Raw genomic sequence first — 19,260 nt, 5'->3', positions numbered from 1 at the left:
CATTGATTTGGACGGTGGGAAGTATTTAGTCAGGAACACCTTTGCTAGATCATCCCAAGTAGTGATGGACCCTGCAGGTAGATTTGTTAGTCATGCTTTAGCTTTATCTCTTAAAGAAAAAGGGAATAAACGCAAACGAATAGCGTCATCAGAAACTCCCTGCATCTTAAAAGTGTCAAAGATTTCTAGAAAAATTCTTCAGGTGAGCATATGGGTCATCGATTGTCATCCCACCAAACTGGACTGTGTTTTGCACCATTTGAATGATGGCAGGCTTTATTTCAAACTGATTTGCTGCTATAGTTGGCCTGACGATGCTTGGTCTGCCATTTTTTATGGATGGCAAAGAACTGTCCATCATGGATCTGTAGATAGGTGGTGCAATATTCTCTGCTTCTCCATCTCCACGTAGTCGTTCTTATTCTGCCATTGCTTCTCTTTGTTGCCTTTTTCTTCTGCGAAAAGTTCTTTCAATTTCTGGATCAAAAGGCAAGAGTTCTCTTTCGGGTGAATGTTGCATGCACTGCGAGATAATCCTGCAGTTTACAGATGAAAATAGTGATTAAAATTGAAATAGAGAAAATAAAATATGAAAAACCAAGGTAATCAATAGTCCCCGGCAACGGCGCCAAAAACTTGATCGAGAAAATACCAACACTTAAATTCAATGTAATAATATCTCTTTTCTTATCAAAATTATCGCAAGTGCACGACTCAAGTTATAAAAAATTGTACTGAGTACAAGTATCGTCCTCAGAGACTACGTCACAATGATTCAGTTATTTAATTTCTATACTCCAAAGTAACGAAAATTTGATTTTTGATTATTCTAAAATTATAAAGTAAAGAATTCGATTTAAAATTACTTGAATGAAAATAAAATAAACCACATCAATGCTTAGCACAGAAAAATATAATATGAAGAAGTTTTGTTAGAATCTCGGTTCACCTTCCCCCTAATTGAATCTGGACAATTGAAATTACTTTTACACTCATAGATTTGACAAAAATTCTTGAAATATCGACACTCTCTCTCGAGTTTATGCCAATCTAATTCAAGTTAATGAAACAATCAAATCTCTTTGATTATTTATCATAGCTGATTGCTTTGCGTTCATTGAATTCTTAAAACTTTTAACCTGGTGGTCTATGGTTATCAACATGTACTAAATATCATATCTCTATGCATATTTTAAGTCCATGGATTTTATCACTCGTCGTAATCATGAATCTATCTCTCGACAGCAATTCACAACTTACGAATCTATATTGAAGTTAGCTGCTCCTCAACATAGAATAATAAACATGATAAAATCAAATACTCGCATAAAAACTCAATCAATTTGTCCAACGATTCAATCACAAAACATGTTACGGGGTTAGGATCCCCTAAATTCCAACAAAATAAAGTTTAGCTACTAAAACTCATAATAAAATTCAAACTAATAAAGTTTTCAACAAAAAATTCAGAAATCGTGAAGAAGAAGAACTCCCAACGAGAAGAAGAAATTTCGATCTTCAGAGCCGCCTCCGCCGTTCTTTTCTGTGTTTTTCCAACCCTCAAAACGTCTGAAAAGATGCTATATATATTGCACCCAAGAGTCCTTTCCTTTTAAAACTCCCGAAATAAAAGTTTCAGCAAATACGCGCGGGCGCTCGGTCTGCAAAAATTCACCGACCGAGCACTGCTTTTTCTTCAACTCTCTGCCTCCGCTTTTTATGCCAGCGCTCGGTCTGCTCTTTTCTGCAGACCGAGCGCACCCCCTTGTGAAGCCAGAAATATTTCTTTTTTTCTAGTTTTCCTGCAAATTTAACCACAAATCAATAGGAGTAGACAAAACACCCAACATTACACTAAATGCAAACAAAATTAGAAAAACACTAACAAGACCACTAAGAACGAATGCAAAACACTAATATAACAAACAATAAAACAAGAAAAAACGACTCCTATCACTTATTTCCGATCAATCTTGGTTGTTTATCCACTCGATTTTATAATATAAAATCCCTTAAGCATGTTTTACGGATATTAAACATCATTAGTCACTTTGATCACGTAAATCAGATTTCGATTTACTACATTTTCGTCCCCGAAACTTATTTATTTAAATGTCAAACTTAAATTTAAAAAATCATTAGTTAATTTGCAAGTCCAAATGTCAAACTTAAAATCCAAAAATCATAACCTAATTCCCAATTTTTTTCGACATTTAGTGCAAAAAATTAGTTCCTAAATGATTCCTTATAAATCCCAAAATCATGACCTAAATAATTTTATCTACCATGTGCTCTAAATACTAGTCACAAAATCAATCTAACTTAAACCAAGACATCACCCACAAATTCAATCTAACTTAAGTACAAGAAATTATTCCCAAAATCCATCAAACTTAAAGCCAAAAAATCAATTGCAAATTTTATATTGCATATTCAATATAAATACTAATCCAAAGTGGTTCCTTTTCATTTTAAATCCTACTCTCTCATCAAGATCATGAATCTGATTTTGTTGTGATATCATTTCTGTCACGCCCCCGCTTCCAAAGCCGGTAACATCGGTGTTGGTTTCAAATAAAATTCGAAACCAACAAGTCTCGTAGTACAGTCTAAACCAAACTAGTTTATTTCATAAATAAACTCAAAAAAATAATAATCTTTAAGACTTCAGAATAATAGTTGGGTTCAACTAGGACATCTAGCTTTCAAGGTTTGAATATAATTCTATCTTTAATATTTGACTCCTTGGTTGCAGATAACTTGCTAGTTCAATCTGATTATGTTGTATATATTTTATCTGGATATACAAACTTTAAAAATCCAATCTTCTTGGTATTGAATAATAAAAAATCAAGATTTTATTATCTTGTAGTTCTTAAAAATCAGGAGTTTCAAAATCTATTTTCTTGGATATCTATAGATGAGCATACTATACTAACTAACTTTTAGGACACCAAAATTATTTATTCCGTAATTACCCCTTCTTATCTACTATCTCACTAAACCTCTCACTCACTCCATTTTTTTGCTTTCAAAAAAAAAAATTACATATAAAAAAACCTTTATTTTACACATGCAAATTATGTGCATTTTTCACTAGTTTATATAAATGATACACATGTTCTAAAAAATTTAGAAACATTTCTTTCCATCAACTATGTAAGCAAATCGATAAATAACTCAAAGGGGCATTCATATTTACCTCCTTGGTGTACATTTAATTACACAGTAACTTTAACTTGGTCAATGTAACAAGTAGACATCTACTGATCTACCTCACATCCGAATGAATAAATATATTTCATCTTTTCTGCATTATTTCATGAATTGCACAAATATGTCAAGAAACATTGATATAGCCTACATGTAGTAGTTTAACTACCAGGAATTCGCAAATCTTCACGAGCAGCTCCATAATTCGACATCAAGCATCTGTGTCAGTACGAGTCACTCAAATTTTTCTGCAGCCCATCTGTTCCTGGTTGAGGGACTTGAACCGTCTGGTGCATCATTCCAAATCATTTCCATCTTCAAGGAACCAATAAACACCTTAATTATGCTTGAAAAAGTCTCGTGTTGAACAAATACTGGAAAAGAAAAAAAAGAATATCAGGATACCTCTCCGACAATCACAGTATCACCCTCTTTTACTCCAAGTTTCTTGAGCGATTTTGTCACTCCACATGCCTCTAGAACATGCTGAAATCTTCGTTCAGAATCTTTGTATCTGTTTATCCAAAAAAGAAAAAATAGGATAAGTTTGAATACAACATCCAGTATTAGTTAATGCTGCAATGAAATTTTTAGCAACAGATGTTTGTCGCATGAAACAAGATATGTTATCAAGAAACCCAAACCAAACATCGTGCCCTCTCACGCGTTTCTAAGGATAAATTAAGCTTATACCTCCAGTTGGTCATCTGGACAAACCGTTGCAAACCGGCTCCGTCAACATGCCAAGCATTACTGCTGTCATCATGTGAGATATTGAACTCGTTTATAGGCACTGCCCGCTGCTTCTGCAACTTATCAGCCATATAATTCAGGTTTATCGGATCCATCATAACTGCGGTAAACAAAACAGAATTAGGCAAACCATTGTCCTATAATAAGAAAATAGCATATCTAACACCAAAAATCCATGTGCTTTTTGGCCGAAGTGAATAAAGAATGAGAGAATGAAATCATAGTATAAACTCAATAAAGAAAAAAAAAAGATCATAAACTATTGAGGAAAAGATAAACAGTTTCTCACCCTTATCATTATTCTCCCTAGTTTTATTCCGAACAAGTTCATGTGCAGAACTTATCACTTCATCTGTGCCTTCCCTCGTAACTGCACTCATACAAAAAGCTTCAATTCCACGAGCTTGTAAAGTCTCTTTAAATGAAGCCCATTTTTCTCGTGCTTCCGGTAGATCCATTTTGTTAAATGCTACAATAAAAGGCTTTTGAGCGAGTTCAGGACTAAACATTTCCAGCTCAAGACGGACAGCATCAAACTCGTACTCGGTCTGCTCTGATGAGCCATCAACTATATGCACCTACACTCATTATTTAGTTTCCACCACACATTTTGTTTAAAATAAATCAGAAGAATACTGCAAAAAGATAGAACTTGAAAACTATAAGAACACAAACAATAATTCTGGAACAGAGTGTACCAGAACCGAACATCTCTCTGTATGCCTAAGAAACTCATGTCCTAATCCAAAACCTCGGTGCGCTCCTTCTAGTAAGCCTGGTAAATCAGCAACTACCATAGTAGCATCATAATCAAATGAAACGACGCCGAGATTTGGCAGCAATGTGGTGAAGGGATAATTAGCAATTTCAGGCTTTGCAGCACTGATGACACTAAGAAACGTGCTTTTCCCAGCATTTGGAGCTCCAACAATCCCAACATCCGCAACCAACTTCAACTCCAACTCGAACCACCTGGCCATGGCCAACAACACTGTCATATTTTACAATTGAATAGAAGAGTTACAAAATATGAATAACCAAACCAATCAAACCCGGTATCGTACAACTCTTTTACCTACAACTCGTTTACCCTGAAAACGGACATATACAACAAATAAATCAGGAAACTCCCATCTGCCAGTCGAAACATATCATGTGAAAGAATGTGCCACAACAATGGAAATATACAGCTGAGCATGATGTTGGGTTTAAAAAATTTGAGAGGTATATCACTCCGTCCCACATCTAACAATTGCATATTATTACCAAAGTAAATATAATTAAAAGTACATACATTTCAGTCCCTTCTTCTCCATTCTCCGCAATCTTGGGCGCTTTATTCATTCCCGTCTTAAAAGAAGCATTCCCCCTCCCACCTCTCCCTCCTGGCAATAACAATGCCCTCTGCCCTGGATGCAACACCTCAAAGAGCACACTACCATTAGCCTCCCTCACAACAGTCCCCGGAGGAACCTTAATCAACATGTCTTCACCTTTTGCTCCGACTTTCTGCTGCCCTTGCCCATGTCTGCCCCTTCCGGCTCGAAAATGTACACTATTCCTAAATGACAACAATGAATTCATTGATTCATCGACCTCCACATACACATTTCCTCCCCTCCCACCATCTCCGCCAGATGGTCCCCCCAACGGCACAAATTTCTCCCTCCTGAAAGCCACCACCCCATTTCCACCGTCGCCCGATTTTACATATATTTTTGCCCTATCAAAACACCTCATCACTGCCGGCACTCCTTTCTCCTTCTCCTTGATTTCCTCCGATTCATTCCCCAACCCAGCTTCTTCATCATCAAAATCATCCTCATCGTGGTACTCTGAATCCGAATTCACTTCATATAACTCAAACCGTTCATAATCAAACCCCACCGTCTTGCTAATTCCCTCATCCTCATCCTCGGAATCCGAATTCAAATCATGAAGTTCAAAATCCTCGTTATCAAATTTAAAGTTTTCTTTAACATTTCCATTTCTTGAACTAAACCCAGTATCCTCTCCAAGATTCCGTGTTTTGGTGGGCGTAAGCTTAAAATCAGATACCTTGATTACTTCAGCCAACACGTGGGAAGGTGAATTATCGATAACAAAATCGTCTTTAGGAGGGAGGCGGGTAAAGCTGGTGGCTTCTCCATAGTTCTGGAGTTGGAAATTGTTTGGTTTCGGGTTTGTGATGAAACGCTGTTTCTTTGAATTGGAATTGGGCTTAGAGAGAGATGAGCAGAGAGGTGTGCAGTGTGAAAAGATAGAGGAAAATGGCATTTTGAAAAGATAACTGGTGGCACAATCTTCGGCTGCGTATCCAACTATTCGTTCAGCAAAGTGCTCATCTAAACTTCTACTTCATTTTTTTTTTTTTTTCTTTTTTGGTTCAACAGTTTTTCATTTATTCATTAAAACAACAATCGTTTATTATTAGCAATTGAGGCACACTCGATGTGTGTGCAACCTAATACATGAATAGAATTAAAAAGGATGGAAAAAATTAAAAAAAAAATGTAAATTGAAAATAATAGAAAGAACATGGGTGAGTGGAGGAGTATTTTTGGATTAAAAAAATCCAGACCAAAACAACAAAACAGTTTTTCTAAGACTGTCAACCTTAATAAAATAGTAAAGATTACTCTAATAAAAAAACATTTAAAATGAATAACATTTTGTATATATATAAATGAATAACATTTTGTATATATATCATGTAAAATTTTGACATATAATATGATTAAAATTAATATTTAAGATTAAAAAAGGATTTTTTTTTTTGTTATTGCATACCCAAAAATAATGACAAATTTTGTAGATATTAAAATTTAAGTTTTTGGTAAATAGAATGATTGAATTTGATTTTTTTTTATGGTAAATAGATACTTTATAATATGAGGAAAGTAGTTGATTAGGGATATTTTGTCTATAAAGAATTATATAGATATGTTGGATTATTATTAACATTTTTTGGAGTGTAAATAACACTTTCATTTTATAAAATATTTTAAATTAAATATTACAATTACTCAATAAACTATATTAACAATTTAAAATTAATGTGTTTTGATTTTAATCATTGAATTCCATTAAAAACATCCATTAAAAGTTTATAAATATAGTTATCAACTGTTCTTTAAAAATTATACATGGAGAACATTTTTTTTAAAACTATTTTTCAAAACATTTTACCAAAATCTTGTCCGCACACATTTTTAGTTTTTTTTCACTTATAAAACACTAATTTTTTTTAAACTACATGTCTAAACGGAACCTAATTCATTATTTTACATTTTTATAATTAGGAGAGTGTGTGAGTTATGGACCTTGTAAGTTCCTGAAATTTGTTTGGTGATTTTTTTTCCATACAGTTTATAAAGTTGTCAAAATAAGATGTTTAACAGCTAATAAGTTATTTTTAAAAATTTTCGGTGATCTTAATTTTTTTTTTTAAATCTTATTTGAAATTTTATTTTTTCAAAATATATCCTTATATATTTTCATAAAACACGACACACCTTCTACTAATGAATTTTTTTTTTGACATTAAAATAACTTTTATAGAACCGAACGCTTGCCTCTTTACCAAAAGTTATAGTTTGTGGTAATGGTGTAACTCAAATCTTTTAAACCGCACAGCAGCCCAAACACCATCGTTCGATTGCTCTACCCAGTAGGAACAATTATTGCACCCCAAGAATCTCCCTCCCAATAATTTTACTTTTTGAAATCAATGACATTCGAACCTTTAGGAAAACACTTGCCGTTTTACCAAAAGCTATAGCTGGTGGTAATGGTGCAACTCAAATATTTTAAACCACACAGCAGCCAAAGCGTAATAGTTTGATTGTTTTATCCAGCAGGGAAAATTATTGCATCACGACAATCTTTCTCTCAATAATTGCACTCTTTGCAATCACTGAGAATCAAACCTATGACCTTGGATATGATACCAATTGTAGGATCGAGCGTTTGTCGCTTTACCAAAGCTATAGATGGTGATACTGGTGCAACTCAAATATTTTAAAGCTCACAGCAGTGCAAACACCATGGTTCGATCGCTCTATCCATCATGAAAAATTGACCTTGACTCTAATACCAATTGTAGATCGAGGGCTTGTCATTTTACCAAAAACTATAACCGATGGTAATGGTGCAACTCAAATATTTTAAACTGCAGAACATTCCAAGCATCATGGTTCGATCGCTCTACTTGTAGTAGGCCGATCAAATGCCTAAACATGAGGCTTCCCAATTGGATTTAAGGACTTGAAAATTGGATTTAGAATGATCGAAAATGGTTTCAAGAGATTTATTTTATTGGACAGTTCGGAAGCTCCAAAGAGCAGTTCGGAAGTAACGATGTGCTTCAAAGGAAGAGGGTGAGTTTGGAAGGTCTGATCACCTTTGGATAAGAAAGTATGGGTTTTCTGATTGGTGAATTGACTTGTGAGAGTTCGGAAGCTCCAAACCCCAGTTCAGAAGGTCCGTACTCCGTCGAAAGCAGTGTGTTGTCCAATCAAAAACACGCATTCGATGGCTAGAAATTGAAAGCTCGGATGGAGAGATGGGAAGCTCCGAACTTAGGATCAGTAGTTCCGATCATTTCCTATAAATAAGACCTGAGGGCTTCACTTTACATTTCCAATTCACACTTTTCTCTCTCATTTCTTTTTGGTTTGGAAAGCTTTCGGGCATCATCTTGAGGGCCAGTCGATATCGAGAAACTATGGAGATTGTAGCGGAGTTGTGCCTTGAGTTTGAGGCCATCGACATTAAAGGTCTAACGATGGACGCAGGTATAATTCAAGGCTCTGATTAGATCATATGAGTATCTATTAGTCTATTTAAGGTTTTTAGTGTGTAGTAAGTGATATGATGATTATCTTTTTATAAGATTGGACTAGAAGGCCAGTGTTTCTAGGTTTCTTGTATTGAGGTATGGACATACTATCCGAGATATCCTGGTTAAGTATGCATGCTCTATGTTTGCATGTTTATATGACATTACTTATGTGCATATATTATGTCACGATTATTAGCTGCATGCATTATCATGTTGAGAGTGTACATTGATATAACTTGTCGAGGATTCGCTCAACCCCGAGTTCTTGAGTGAATGGTTGGACTCGTTTGATCATAGTATCAGGTCACCTATATCCACATTTCTATTTTGGTGTGTGAGCCACCTCTTGATGCGACAACATAACGTGTTATATACCAGGACGCATTTGATTGAGTAGTTTTTTTTACCGTGATAGATTTTCGATATCCGTTCATTTGCATTAGCATTCATACAATGTGTATACTCATACTTTAGTACTGAGCGTTGTTAGATCATGTCCTGATTTTTGGTTTTGGACAACCCATTCCACAAGTCGGGGCTTAGGATGGATGGACCGGGAGGTAGCGTTAGTTGTGTTGCTGCAGTGTTGTGAGTTGTTCCGTATCAGGTCTCATTTGTGGATTTCAGTATTATATTTAGATCGGGTTGTATAATAGTTATTATAGTTTATTTCATTATCGATTCTATTCCGCCAGTTGGATTATTGAATCATTTGAGTTTTCGCTGGTTATTAATTGTATTATTGTGTTTTAAGATATTTATTGCATGCTTAAGTTTGATTAGTATATGATTCGGGTGCGAGTCGCTACATTTATGGTATCAGAGCATGCATTGAGATTTTGGATTTAGGAAAACAATCTTGGGGTTAATTTATGTTGCTTTTGTAGATTGTAGACCGTGGAGACGAGAGTCATGGGAGCGTCGGTGGACGCTGGGTGTGATGATGAGAAGCGAAAGCATCATCGTGGATAACATCACCATCGGGATGGGCGACATCATTTTGACATGCATAAATTCATTCAGATGGGGCCAAAACTGCTCGTGGGAGCTGAATCTCCAGAGGATGCGGAGAACTGGCTTGAGTGAATGGAGAGTTGATTCCATGTTTTCCAGTGCACTGAAGAGAAACGGATGGAAGTAGTTAACCTCTTAATAGAAGGGAGTGCTCGCAAGTGGTCAAAGTCCACTTCTTCCCCCATGATATTTGAGCGAGGCGTAGGTACATGGGCTGCGTTCCGTACATCATTTCTGAAATTTTATTTTCCTCCGCCACTTCACCAGGCTAAGACCAACAATCTCCTGAATCTAAAGCAAGGCAACATGATGGTAAACGAGTATCAGCAAAAGTTCTTGGAGTTATTGCCATTTTTTCCAAATATTGATGCCAGCTCGTAGTCCAAGTACGGCCACTTTCTTCCGGGTCTCAAACCAGATATCCATGACTGATTGGCTTTCTGTGATGATCAAACACCGTACGAGAGATTGGTTAATCGATTTCGATAGGAGGAAAACAGTCTCCAACATAACATGTCATTCTCTTCTCTCTGACCGGGTAGTTATTTGGGGCCTAAACCCCAATATTTCAAGAATCCTGGTGAATCTTCTTCTTATTTGGGTTCTGGTGGGGGTGTTTTCTATTTTGGAAAGAAGAAAGGTCAGTGTGAGAATTGTGGAGGATGACATCCGCCCAACAAATGCCATGGGGCAGCAAGGCCTGTTTGCGTTATGGCAAGATGGGCAACATGAAGAGAGATTGTCCGCAGTCATTTGGGGGATCAACATCTGGTTTTGGTTCTCAGGCATCAGTTTCGTAAAGGCCATTTGGAGTGAACGGTACCCAAAATGAGTAATTAACATTGTAATCATGATTAAATTTGGGTAAAACTAGATTAAGGGATTTCCAAATGGGCGTGTAGAGTTCAGAAATGGATCCAAAACGCTATAAAATAGCCCAGAGGATCCGGAGTTAAGGGACAGATTGGAAGCACCGATCCACAGTCCGGAGGGTCCGAAGTGCTTTGAGTTCGGAAGCTATGTTGCGTTCGGAATCAGATGGGATCGGAAGCTCCGATCGTTCCAGCCAGGTGTCCAAGAGTGAGGTCAGCTTGATGACGTCATTGGTGGAGATCTGAAGCTCCGAAAAGGGGATCGGAAGCTCCGATCGACAGTCGGCAGCCATCTTCTAGACGAAGGACACGTGGTTGGCAGGGGGAGATCAAAAGAGGGGATCGGACGTTTGATCTGATCGGAAGTTCTGATCGTGTGATCGGAGGTTTTGATCGTTGTCAATTTATAGGGGTGCCGAAGCTCACTTTCCATTCACCCATTCACCTTCTCTTTCTCTATTCTAGTCCCTTCTATTCGATTTTAGGGCTTTCTTGGCGTCTTAATGGAAGTATGGGAGTGGCGGAGCGCTACAGGGATAGTAGAGGAGCTGTGGCTAAGTTTTGAGGCAATCTCCATCAACGGGCTGATGACGGACCAGTATAATTTTGGGTCCCTAATAGCTTTAGGGATTATCTGATAGTCTAGTTAAAACTTTTAGAGCACTATAAGTGATATAAAGACTATATGATTATAGGCTTGTACTAGAGAACAGGACTTGCTAAGTTGCTCTTATTGCTGAGTTTGAGGTACGTAAGTACCGACTGAGATAGCCGACATGATATATATACTTATATGTTACATTGTATGTGTCATGTTTTACTGTTTTACTGTTTTAGCACATGCCTGATTACTCTAGACTGTATCTTTTTAGAGATGGGTCATGTGAGGGGAGGCTCAACATCGTATTGTTTTGTCTATCGCCAGGAGTTGCCACGACGGCGGAGACTGACGCTATGGTGATAGGGCAAGTATGTGGATGTACCCCGCGGAGTCGCCCTCCAGCCGGTATTGCAAATTCGATTGGCGCCCCTGAGCAGATTGAGTTTTGCTAGGTTTTAAGTCATTCTTGAATCATATTTTTTTTTATATATCATTGCTTTTGTATTAAGCGTAGTCGCTCACATCTAGTATTTTTGTATTTTCTGGACACCCAATTTGATGGGGCAGGTCTCAGATTGGGAAAAGCCGGAGGTTCACAGCATGGCAGAGACCAGGATTCAGGGTTCCATTGAGTTTCCTTTAGTTGTTAGGATTTGATACACTGTTCGATTTGATTGTAATATACATTGTTTATTTATGGGTATTTCTATCATTGTATTCTGTTGACTGTATTTGGATTATCGATAACAAAATCGTCTTTAGGAGGGAGGCGGGTAAAGCTGGTGGCTTCTCCATAGTTCTGGAGTTGGAAATTGTTTGGTTTCGGGTTTGTGATGAAACGCTGTTTCTTTGAATTGGAATTGGGCTTAGAGAGAGATGAGCAGAGAGGTGTGCAGTGTGAAAAGATGGAGGAAAATGACATTTTGAAAAGAGAACTGGTGGCACAATCTTCGGCTGCGTATCCAACTATTCGTTCAGCAAAGTGCTCATCTAAACTTCTACTTCATTTTTTTTTTCTTTTTTGGTTCAACTGTTTTTCATTTATTCATTAAAACAACAATCATTTATTACTAGCAATTTAGTCACACCTGATGTGTGTGCGACCTAATACATGAATAGAATTAAAAAAGATGGAAAAAATTAAAAAAAAATGTAAATTGAAAATAATAGAAAGAACATGGGTGAGTGGAGGAGTATTTTTGGATTAAGAAAATCCAGACCAAAACAACAAAACATTTTTTCTAAGGCTCACAGCCTTAATAAAATAGTAAAGATTACTCTAATAAAAAAAACAATCATTTATTATTATGTTTGAAAAAATAATTGTTTATTCTTATGTTATGAAAATTGGAAGTTAATTTGTACGATAAACATTCTTCTAAACAAAAGACCTAAAATAATTAACCATAACTTGATTTTAATACTTAATATAATTTAGAAGAAATGATTATTAACGAAATATGAATTTTAGGTATTATATATATATATACATAAATGAATAACATTTTGTATATATATCATGTAAAATTTTGACATATAATATGATTAATATTAATATTTAAGATTAAAAAAGGATTTTTTTTTTTGTTATTGCATACCCAAAAATAATGACAAATTTTGTAGATATTAAAATTTAAGTTTTTGGTAAATAGAATGATTGAATTTGATTTTTTTTATGGTAAATAGATACTTTATTATATGAGGAAAGTAGTTGATTAGGGATATTTTGTCTATAAAGAATTATATAGATATGTTGGATTATTATTAATATTTTTTGGAATGTAAATAACACTTTCATTTTATAAAATATTTTAAATTAAATATTACAATTACTCAATAAACTATATTAACAATTTAAAATTAATGTGTTTTGATTTTAATCATTGAATTCCATTAAAAACATCCATTAAAAGTTCATAAATACAGTTATCAACTGTTCTTTAAAAATTATACATAAAGAACATTTTTTTTAATACTATTTTTCAAAACATTTTACCAAAATCTTGTCCGCACACATTTTTAGTTTTTTTCACTTATAAAACACTAATTTTTTTTAAACTACATGTCTAAACGGAAACTAATTCATTATTTTACATTTTTATAATTAGGAGAGTGTGTGAGTTATGGACCTTGTAAGTTGCTGAAATTTGTTTGGTGATTTTTTTTCCATACAGTTTATAAAGTTGTCAAAATAAGATGTTTAACAGCTTATAAGTTATTTTTAAAAATTTTCGGTGATCTTAATTTTTTTTTTAAAAAAAATCTTATTTAAAATTTTTTTTTTTCAAAATATATCCTTATATATTTTCATAAAACACGAAACACCTTCTACTAATGATTTTTTTTTTTGACATTAAAATAACTTTTATAGAACAGAACGCTTGCCTCTTTACTAAAAGTTATAGTTTGTGGTAATGGTGTAACTCAAATCTTTTAAACCGCACAGCAGCCCAAGCACCATCGTTCGATTGCTCTACCCAGCAGGAACAATTATTGCACCCCAAGAATCTCCCTCCCAGTAATTTTACTCTTTGAAATCAATGAGATTCGAACCTTTAGGAAAACACTTGCCGTTTTACCAGCTATAGCTGGTGGTAATAGTGCAACTCAAATATTTTAAACCACACAGCATCCCAAGCGTAATAGTTTGATTGCTTTACCCAGCAGGGACAATTATTGCACCACGACAATCTTTCTCTCAATAATTGCACTCTTTGCAATCACTGAGAATCAAACCTATGACCTTGGATATGATACCAATTGTAGGATCGAGCGTTTGTCACTTTACCAAAGCTATAGCTGGTGATACTGGTGCAACTCAAATATTTTAAAGCTCACAGCAGTGCAAATGTGACGTCCCGTATTTTAAAACATTTATTTAAAAGAGTTGCGGAAAAAGATTGAGGAAATTTTTCTAAACTTTTTAAACTATGATGGGAGTGCATCGCTCTAGTAAATCAACAAATTCATTATATGAAACACGGATGCAACCCTACATTTAAGTCCATCTAAATTACGGCACGTCAAAATCTGCTACTAACATTTTAAGAGGATAGGGGAAAGTGAGTTTAATTAATTAACTATGTATATAAAATACATTTGAAAGATGAAACATTTGAGATCCTCAAAACTCATCTTTAAAAGACTGACAATGAAAATAATTAAACCATTACATTTAAACATCGTACATAAAATATTATAACAACATAACATAAATAAACTTAGATAAATATTTTCTCTTTAAATATATCAGAGCTTTTGAACTATTGTGTCATGCAATGTCTTTGCCTCTTGGACTCTTCAGCCGTGCTACCAAAGCTTTTTAAATCAAAACTGCTAAACCATCTGCACCATTCAAGTATAGTGAGTCTAAAAGACTCAGCAAGATTAAAATAAGCATATTGATATCATTATAGCTTCAAAATACTTTAAACATAAAATGACTTGAACATACATAACATGATGCCTTGAACTTGAAGAATTTTAACGTAAACATCATGAAACTTTAAACTTAAAATCTTAAACATGAACTTGAAAACTTTTAAAAGATGCAAGGAACTTAAACATGAACATCAACTCACTTAACTTTAAATCTTGAAAATAGAATTCATGCATATTCTCAAAACTTTACCATTTTATTCTTAAATAAATATTTCCACTTAACATCTAATAAATAAAATCATGCATCTTGGACAACATCAAACCGTGAACATAAACCATGAACATAACATAAAAACTTATCATTTTGGGGTGATGAATTATGTGAAATTGTGGCAACCATCATAATGGGCACATTCATCTTTTCTTGTTGATCAACGCATATGGCACTAAGCCTCATAGCATTCATTCTTTCATTTTCGGAGGCTCCTCCGGAGCTCATCCCGGAGGACCTAACCCGTACATTGAGCCATATTTAAAAAGGTCCCTCCGGAGCCCAAACCGGAGTACCAGTCCCGTATTGCCACCACAAAGACACATAAAATATCAAAATATTTTCATGCATCAACATATCATATATTCATGCTTCATCATAACATTATTCATTCATGCTTTATCATCTTTCATTTCATCATAACTTTCATCTTTCATCATATCATTTCATTCATTATGAAGCATCATTATTTCATCGTAACTTCCTTCATAACTTTCATTCATGAACATAAAACTTTACTCGATAACTTCATGCATGTCATAAATGATAAAAATCATACTTTCATATTGAAAATAGGTTTCATGAATGAAACATAGACATGTACATGCATCACATAACGTAATCGATCCACGTAAGTCGTTTTTTTCGTTCTTGACTTAAAACTTGAAACTTTTTTGCATAGAAACTCTTAAATATACTTTAGAAGCCTTTAAGGATCATAACCATGAATTTAGGACCCTAAAATCAAAACTTAAGAAAATTAATTTCAGGCTACAGCGCTCCAGCGCTTAAAGAAAAGCGCTGGGGCGCTATACTTGCGCATTGACAATTCTGCTGCACTGCAGTTGCTATGCATTCACACTGATATTTTGAGTTCTGGAGCCCATACTTTGGAAAAGTGATAAACATGAAAGTTGTAGATCTTACTCTTGGCTTTCTAATGCAGAAAACCTCACTTCAATTGGAGTTTTCAGTAAAATGTTATACGCATTATCCCGAGCTATGTCATTGCCGGAATTTCAAAATATTCGACACACTTCGGGGCATTTTTGACCAATCTTCAAAAATGATTTTGACAAAACTCAAAACACGAAAGTTGTAGATAAATAAGTTATTTTTCAAATATAATTAGCCTCATATCATTTGAATAAGTACACTAATATTTATCTTTAAAATTGTAATGAGTGTCGCTAATCCGAGACAATCGAGCACATGCAACATTTCAATGCTTTAACTAAAACTAACTCAATACTTCAAAATATGACATTTTCTATTACTATAGCTATATAATTTAATTAAAACATATCTTTGAAGCTCTGGAACTCATCAAAACTTTAAAATAAACATGTATCTCTTGAATCAAACTCAATAACTTGACAAGAACGACTTATGCTTCACGATTTCGTACCATCACATAACATGCTCTTCAAACCATTAAAATATAAAAACATCATGCTCTTGAAATTCTTGAAAATCATACATACATATCTCAACATACATATTTTCATATCAAAATAAAAATATTTTGAATGGTGGCGTCCAGTAGATAAACCAACCTCCAAGAGGTGGCTCCGGGGTGGCACAGTGGTGGGGGAGGGTCTTCGGTGGCTGGTGACGGCTAGGAGTGATGGCCGACGACTTTGGAGGGAGCTTGAGGGAGAGAGGCGGCTAGTTGAAGGAGCTAGGGTTAGAAAAATGAGATTGGTTTAAGTTGTATGGAACATTCTAGGTATAGTGTATGTATCTGTTTTAATGTGTGTATGTATAGGTAGGTGGTGTGAGTGTAGTGTATTAAAAAGTGCTACTACACTTGTAAAAGTGTCACTTTTTGTTTTACAACTTTAGCTCCTTAAATTTTTTCACCTATTTTAAATTTCTAAGTTTACGAATCCTAAAATAATTATAAGAATAGAATTTTTCTAGTACTTGTCAAAAAGGCTAATTTTAAGAAATATTGAAAAATAAGCGCAAGAATGCATTTACGCGATTTTTTGCACTCGAAAAATTTTTAAAGTAAAAATCTCATTTATTTTCCTCAACTCCCATAAATTTTAGCTTTAAAAATAAAATTTAAGGTTTTACCGCCAAATCCACCATCACCTGTGCCGGAGCCGGAAGTCACTGAACTCAAAATCTCAAGAATAATTCATTTAATAATTAAAAAAATAGACATCTGAAGAAAATTTATAAACATTAATTTAGAAATTAAAATAGACACTTTAAATACTTTGATGTCACATCAATAAATAAAATATTTAAATAATAAATAGAGCGATTAAAATAATTTAAACAAACTAGATGAACGTTTAAATAAACACACACGAGGAATAAAAACCTTTAAAACGACTTGGACAGTTCAAAGCATTTAAATAAATAAGCTAGACATTTAAAATAATTTAAAATAACTAACCGCTAAACATAAGTTATTTAAAAATAAATAAGTTGGACAATCAAAAGTATTTAAATAAATAAGCTAAACAGTTAAAATCATTTAAATATTTATCCAATAAACTTATGTAATTTTAAATAAATAAGCGGAACAGTTAAAATCATTTAAATGAATAATCTAAACAATTAAAATTATTTAAATAAGCAATATTAAACTTTTAAAATATATAAAAAAATTAATTTGCACAATAAAATCATTTAGACAAATAAACTTAAACAATTAAAAGTATTAATTAAATAGTTAGTACAATAAAAATCATTTGAATAAATAATAATATTTTATTGACAAATAATTCAAATAAGAAATTTAAATCGATTAAACTTAAAAATAATAATCATAATATTTATTTAATTTAATGCATGCGATTTAGTAGATTGGATTAGGTGCTCCAAAATCTCTTAAATCTTCACGAGATACTTCCAATATCATTATACTTTCACTGTGACTGTTGCAAAATACTAGACTAAGGTAGTCTCCCCCTGAATAACCATCTGAAAACATGAGAGACTTCCAGATTAATACAAGCCTAGGGTCGCGCTTCCTTCTCAGTCTAATCTTCTATTCACACAGTCCACAGTACTTAGTATAATTTTTCATTATGCCCCTGACAATACACATCATCTCTGGCAAACACTTAGCTTACTAGAATATTCTAGGTAAAACATTTAGAACTATTCATCTGTAACATAATAAAATATCAAGTACACATTTAAAAAAAAATGATCGGTCCTTTATTCAATATAATGATATGAATCTAGAAGGCGCTCGAAAATTCATATGGTTCCAAGAAATGTCTCTTAATTTTCCATTAAGAATTGAAGAATTTGGGATCCATGAAAATTTAGTTGAAGAGCATGGAAGTAACTTTGGAAATTATTATGACATTTTCCAAGACCAAAGGGATCAAGAAATTGAAAAAAACTTGAAGAAAATGCTGAAACGAAGTCGAATGGGTGGAAGCCAAGGCGCGCCCGTGCTACTTCATTGGCGCGCTCGCGCCTGCGTTCTCTCACACACACTTTGGCATGTTTGTGTGTGTGCGTGATTTATTATATATTTTTGATATATTTTGATATATTGTGTGTTGGAAAACTGGCGTTCAGATCAATCACGATTGATACCCGGTGCAGCGGAAGTTTAAAAATTTTATTATGGAACAATTCCATAGTGTGGGTATCAACCGTTTAACGATTAAATTATTAGTGTGTGTAAAATTAAATAACAATTATTAAATTTTACCTTCAATCTCGAAGCGAGATTATTGGACACCACACAGATTTCTCTGCGCTTCTTGTATCTCCCAGGAACTGATGAACTCCTTCTATCAGGTCCACGAACGGAGGTTTAATCCCTCTGATAGATTGCACTAGAAAATCTATCAGAAGTTTTCTACGAAGAGAATAAACGAATTTGATTCGCTATTCCAGACTGCAATTCAAAATCACAGACCGGAATTTCTCACGCAGAGAAGGGAGGGGGGCGGCCGAATTGTTATGAGAGAGAGCTAGGGTTTTTCGATTTTTGTCTCTCAAATTAATGACCAGTTGTGTCTAATTTCTGTACTGCAATAACTTATTTATAATGCAGGCCACTAACAGCTTAGGGCCCATTAGTCATAAGTTGAGGCCCGACAAGCAAAGCCCGCACGTTCAGAAATTAATATAAAATTCATCGTGACTCCGATTGATAAACCGATTTTACCAATGCGCACAGAAACCATTTCTGCACATTTTAAAGTCTAGATAAATTTTCCTGAATCCGAATTCAGTGGTTTCCAAAAATGTCCATCCCTATGTCATTTTAGGAAATCCTACTCCCTTACTCTTATTTAAGAAGTCCAACTTCTTTGTTCATTAAATTTAA

The 19,260-nt window shown here is 34.4% G+C and overlaps 1 protein-coding gene across 1 annotated transcript; it reads right to left on the bottom strand.

The window, feature by feature from the left end:
* Window positions 1–3,126: 3,126 nt before the first annotated feature.
* Window positions 3,127–12,063, bottom strand: LOC140867774 (GTP-binding protein OBGC, chloroplastic-like). Its single transcript, XM_073272838.1, has 7 exons — window positions 12,045–12,063; window positions 5,261–6,256; window positions 4,665–4,938; window positions 4,256–4,544; window positions 3,907–4,066; window positions 3,619–3,727; window positions 3,127–3,528 (listed from the first exon to the last, which is right to left on the bottom strand). Exons 2-7 carry the CDS (start codon window positions 6,241–6,243, stop codon window positions 3,448–3,450), a joined length of 1,896 nt encoding a protein of 631 aa, XP_073128939.1. The 5' UTR covers window positions 6,244–6,256; window positions 12,045–12,063; the 3' UTR covers window positions 3,127–3,447.
* Between the last annotated feature and the right edge of the window lie 7,197 nt (window positions 12,064–19,260).

This window comes from Henckelia pumila, chromosome 1 (assembly GCF_033568475.1).
Source record: "Henckelia pumila isolate YLH828 chromosome 1, ASM3356847v2, whole genome shotgun sequence".
NCBI classification, from domain to species: domain Eukaryota; kingdom Viridiplantae; phylum Streptophyta; class Magnoliopsida; order Lamiales; family Gesneriaceae; genus Henckelia; species Henckelia pumila.
This window is presented reverse-complemented; position numbering and strand designations above follow the sequence as displayed.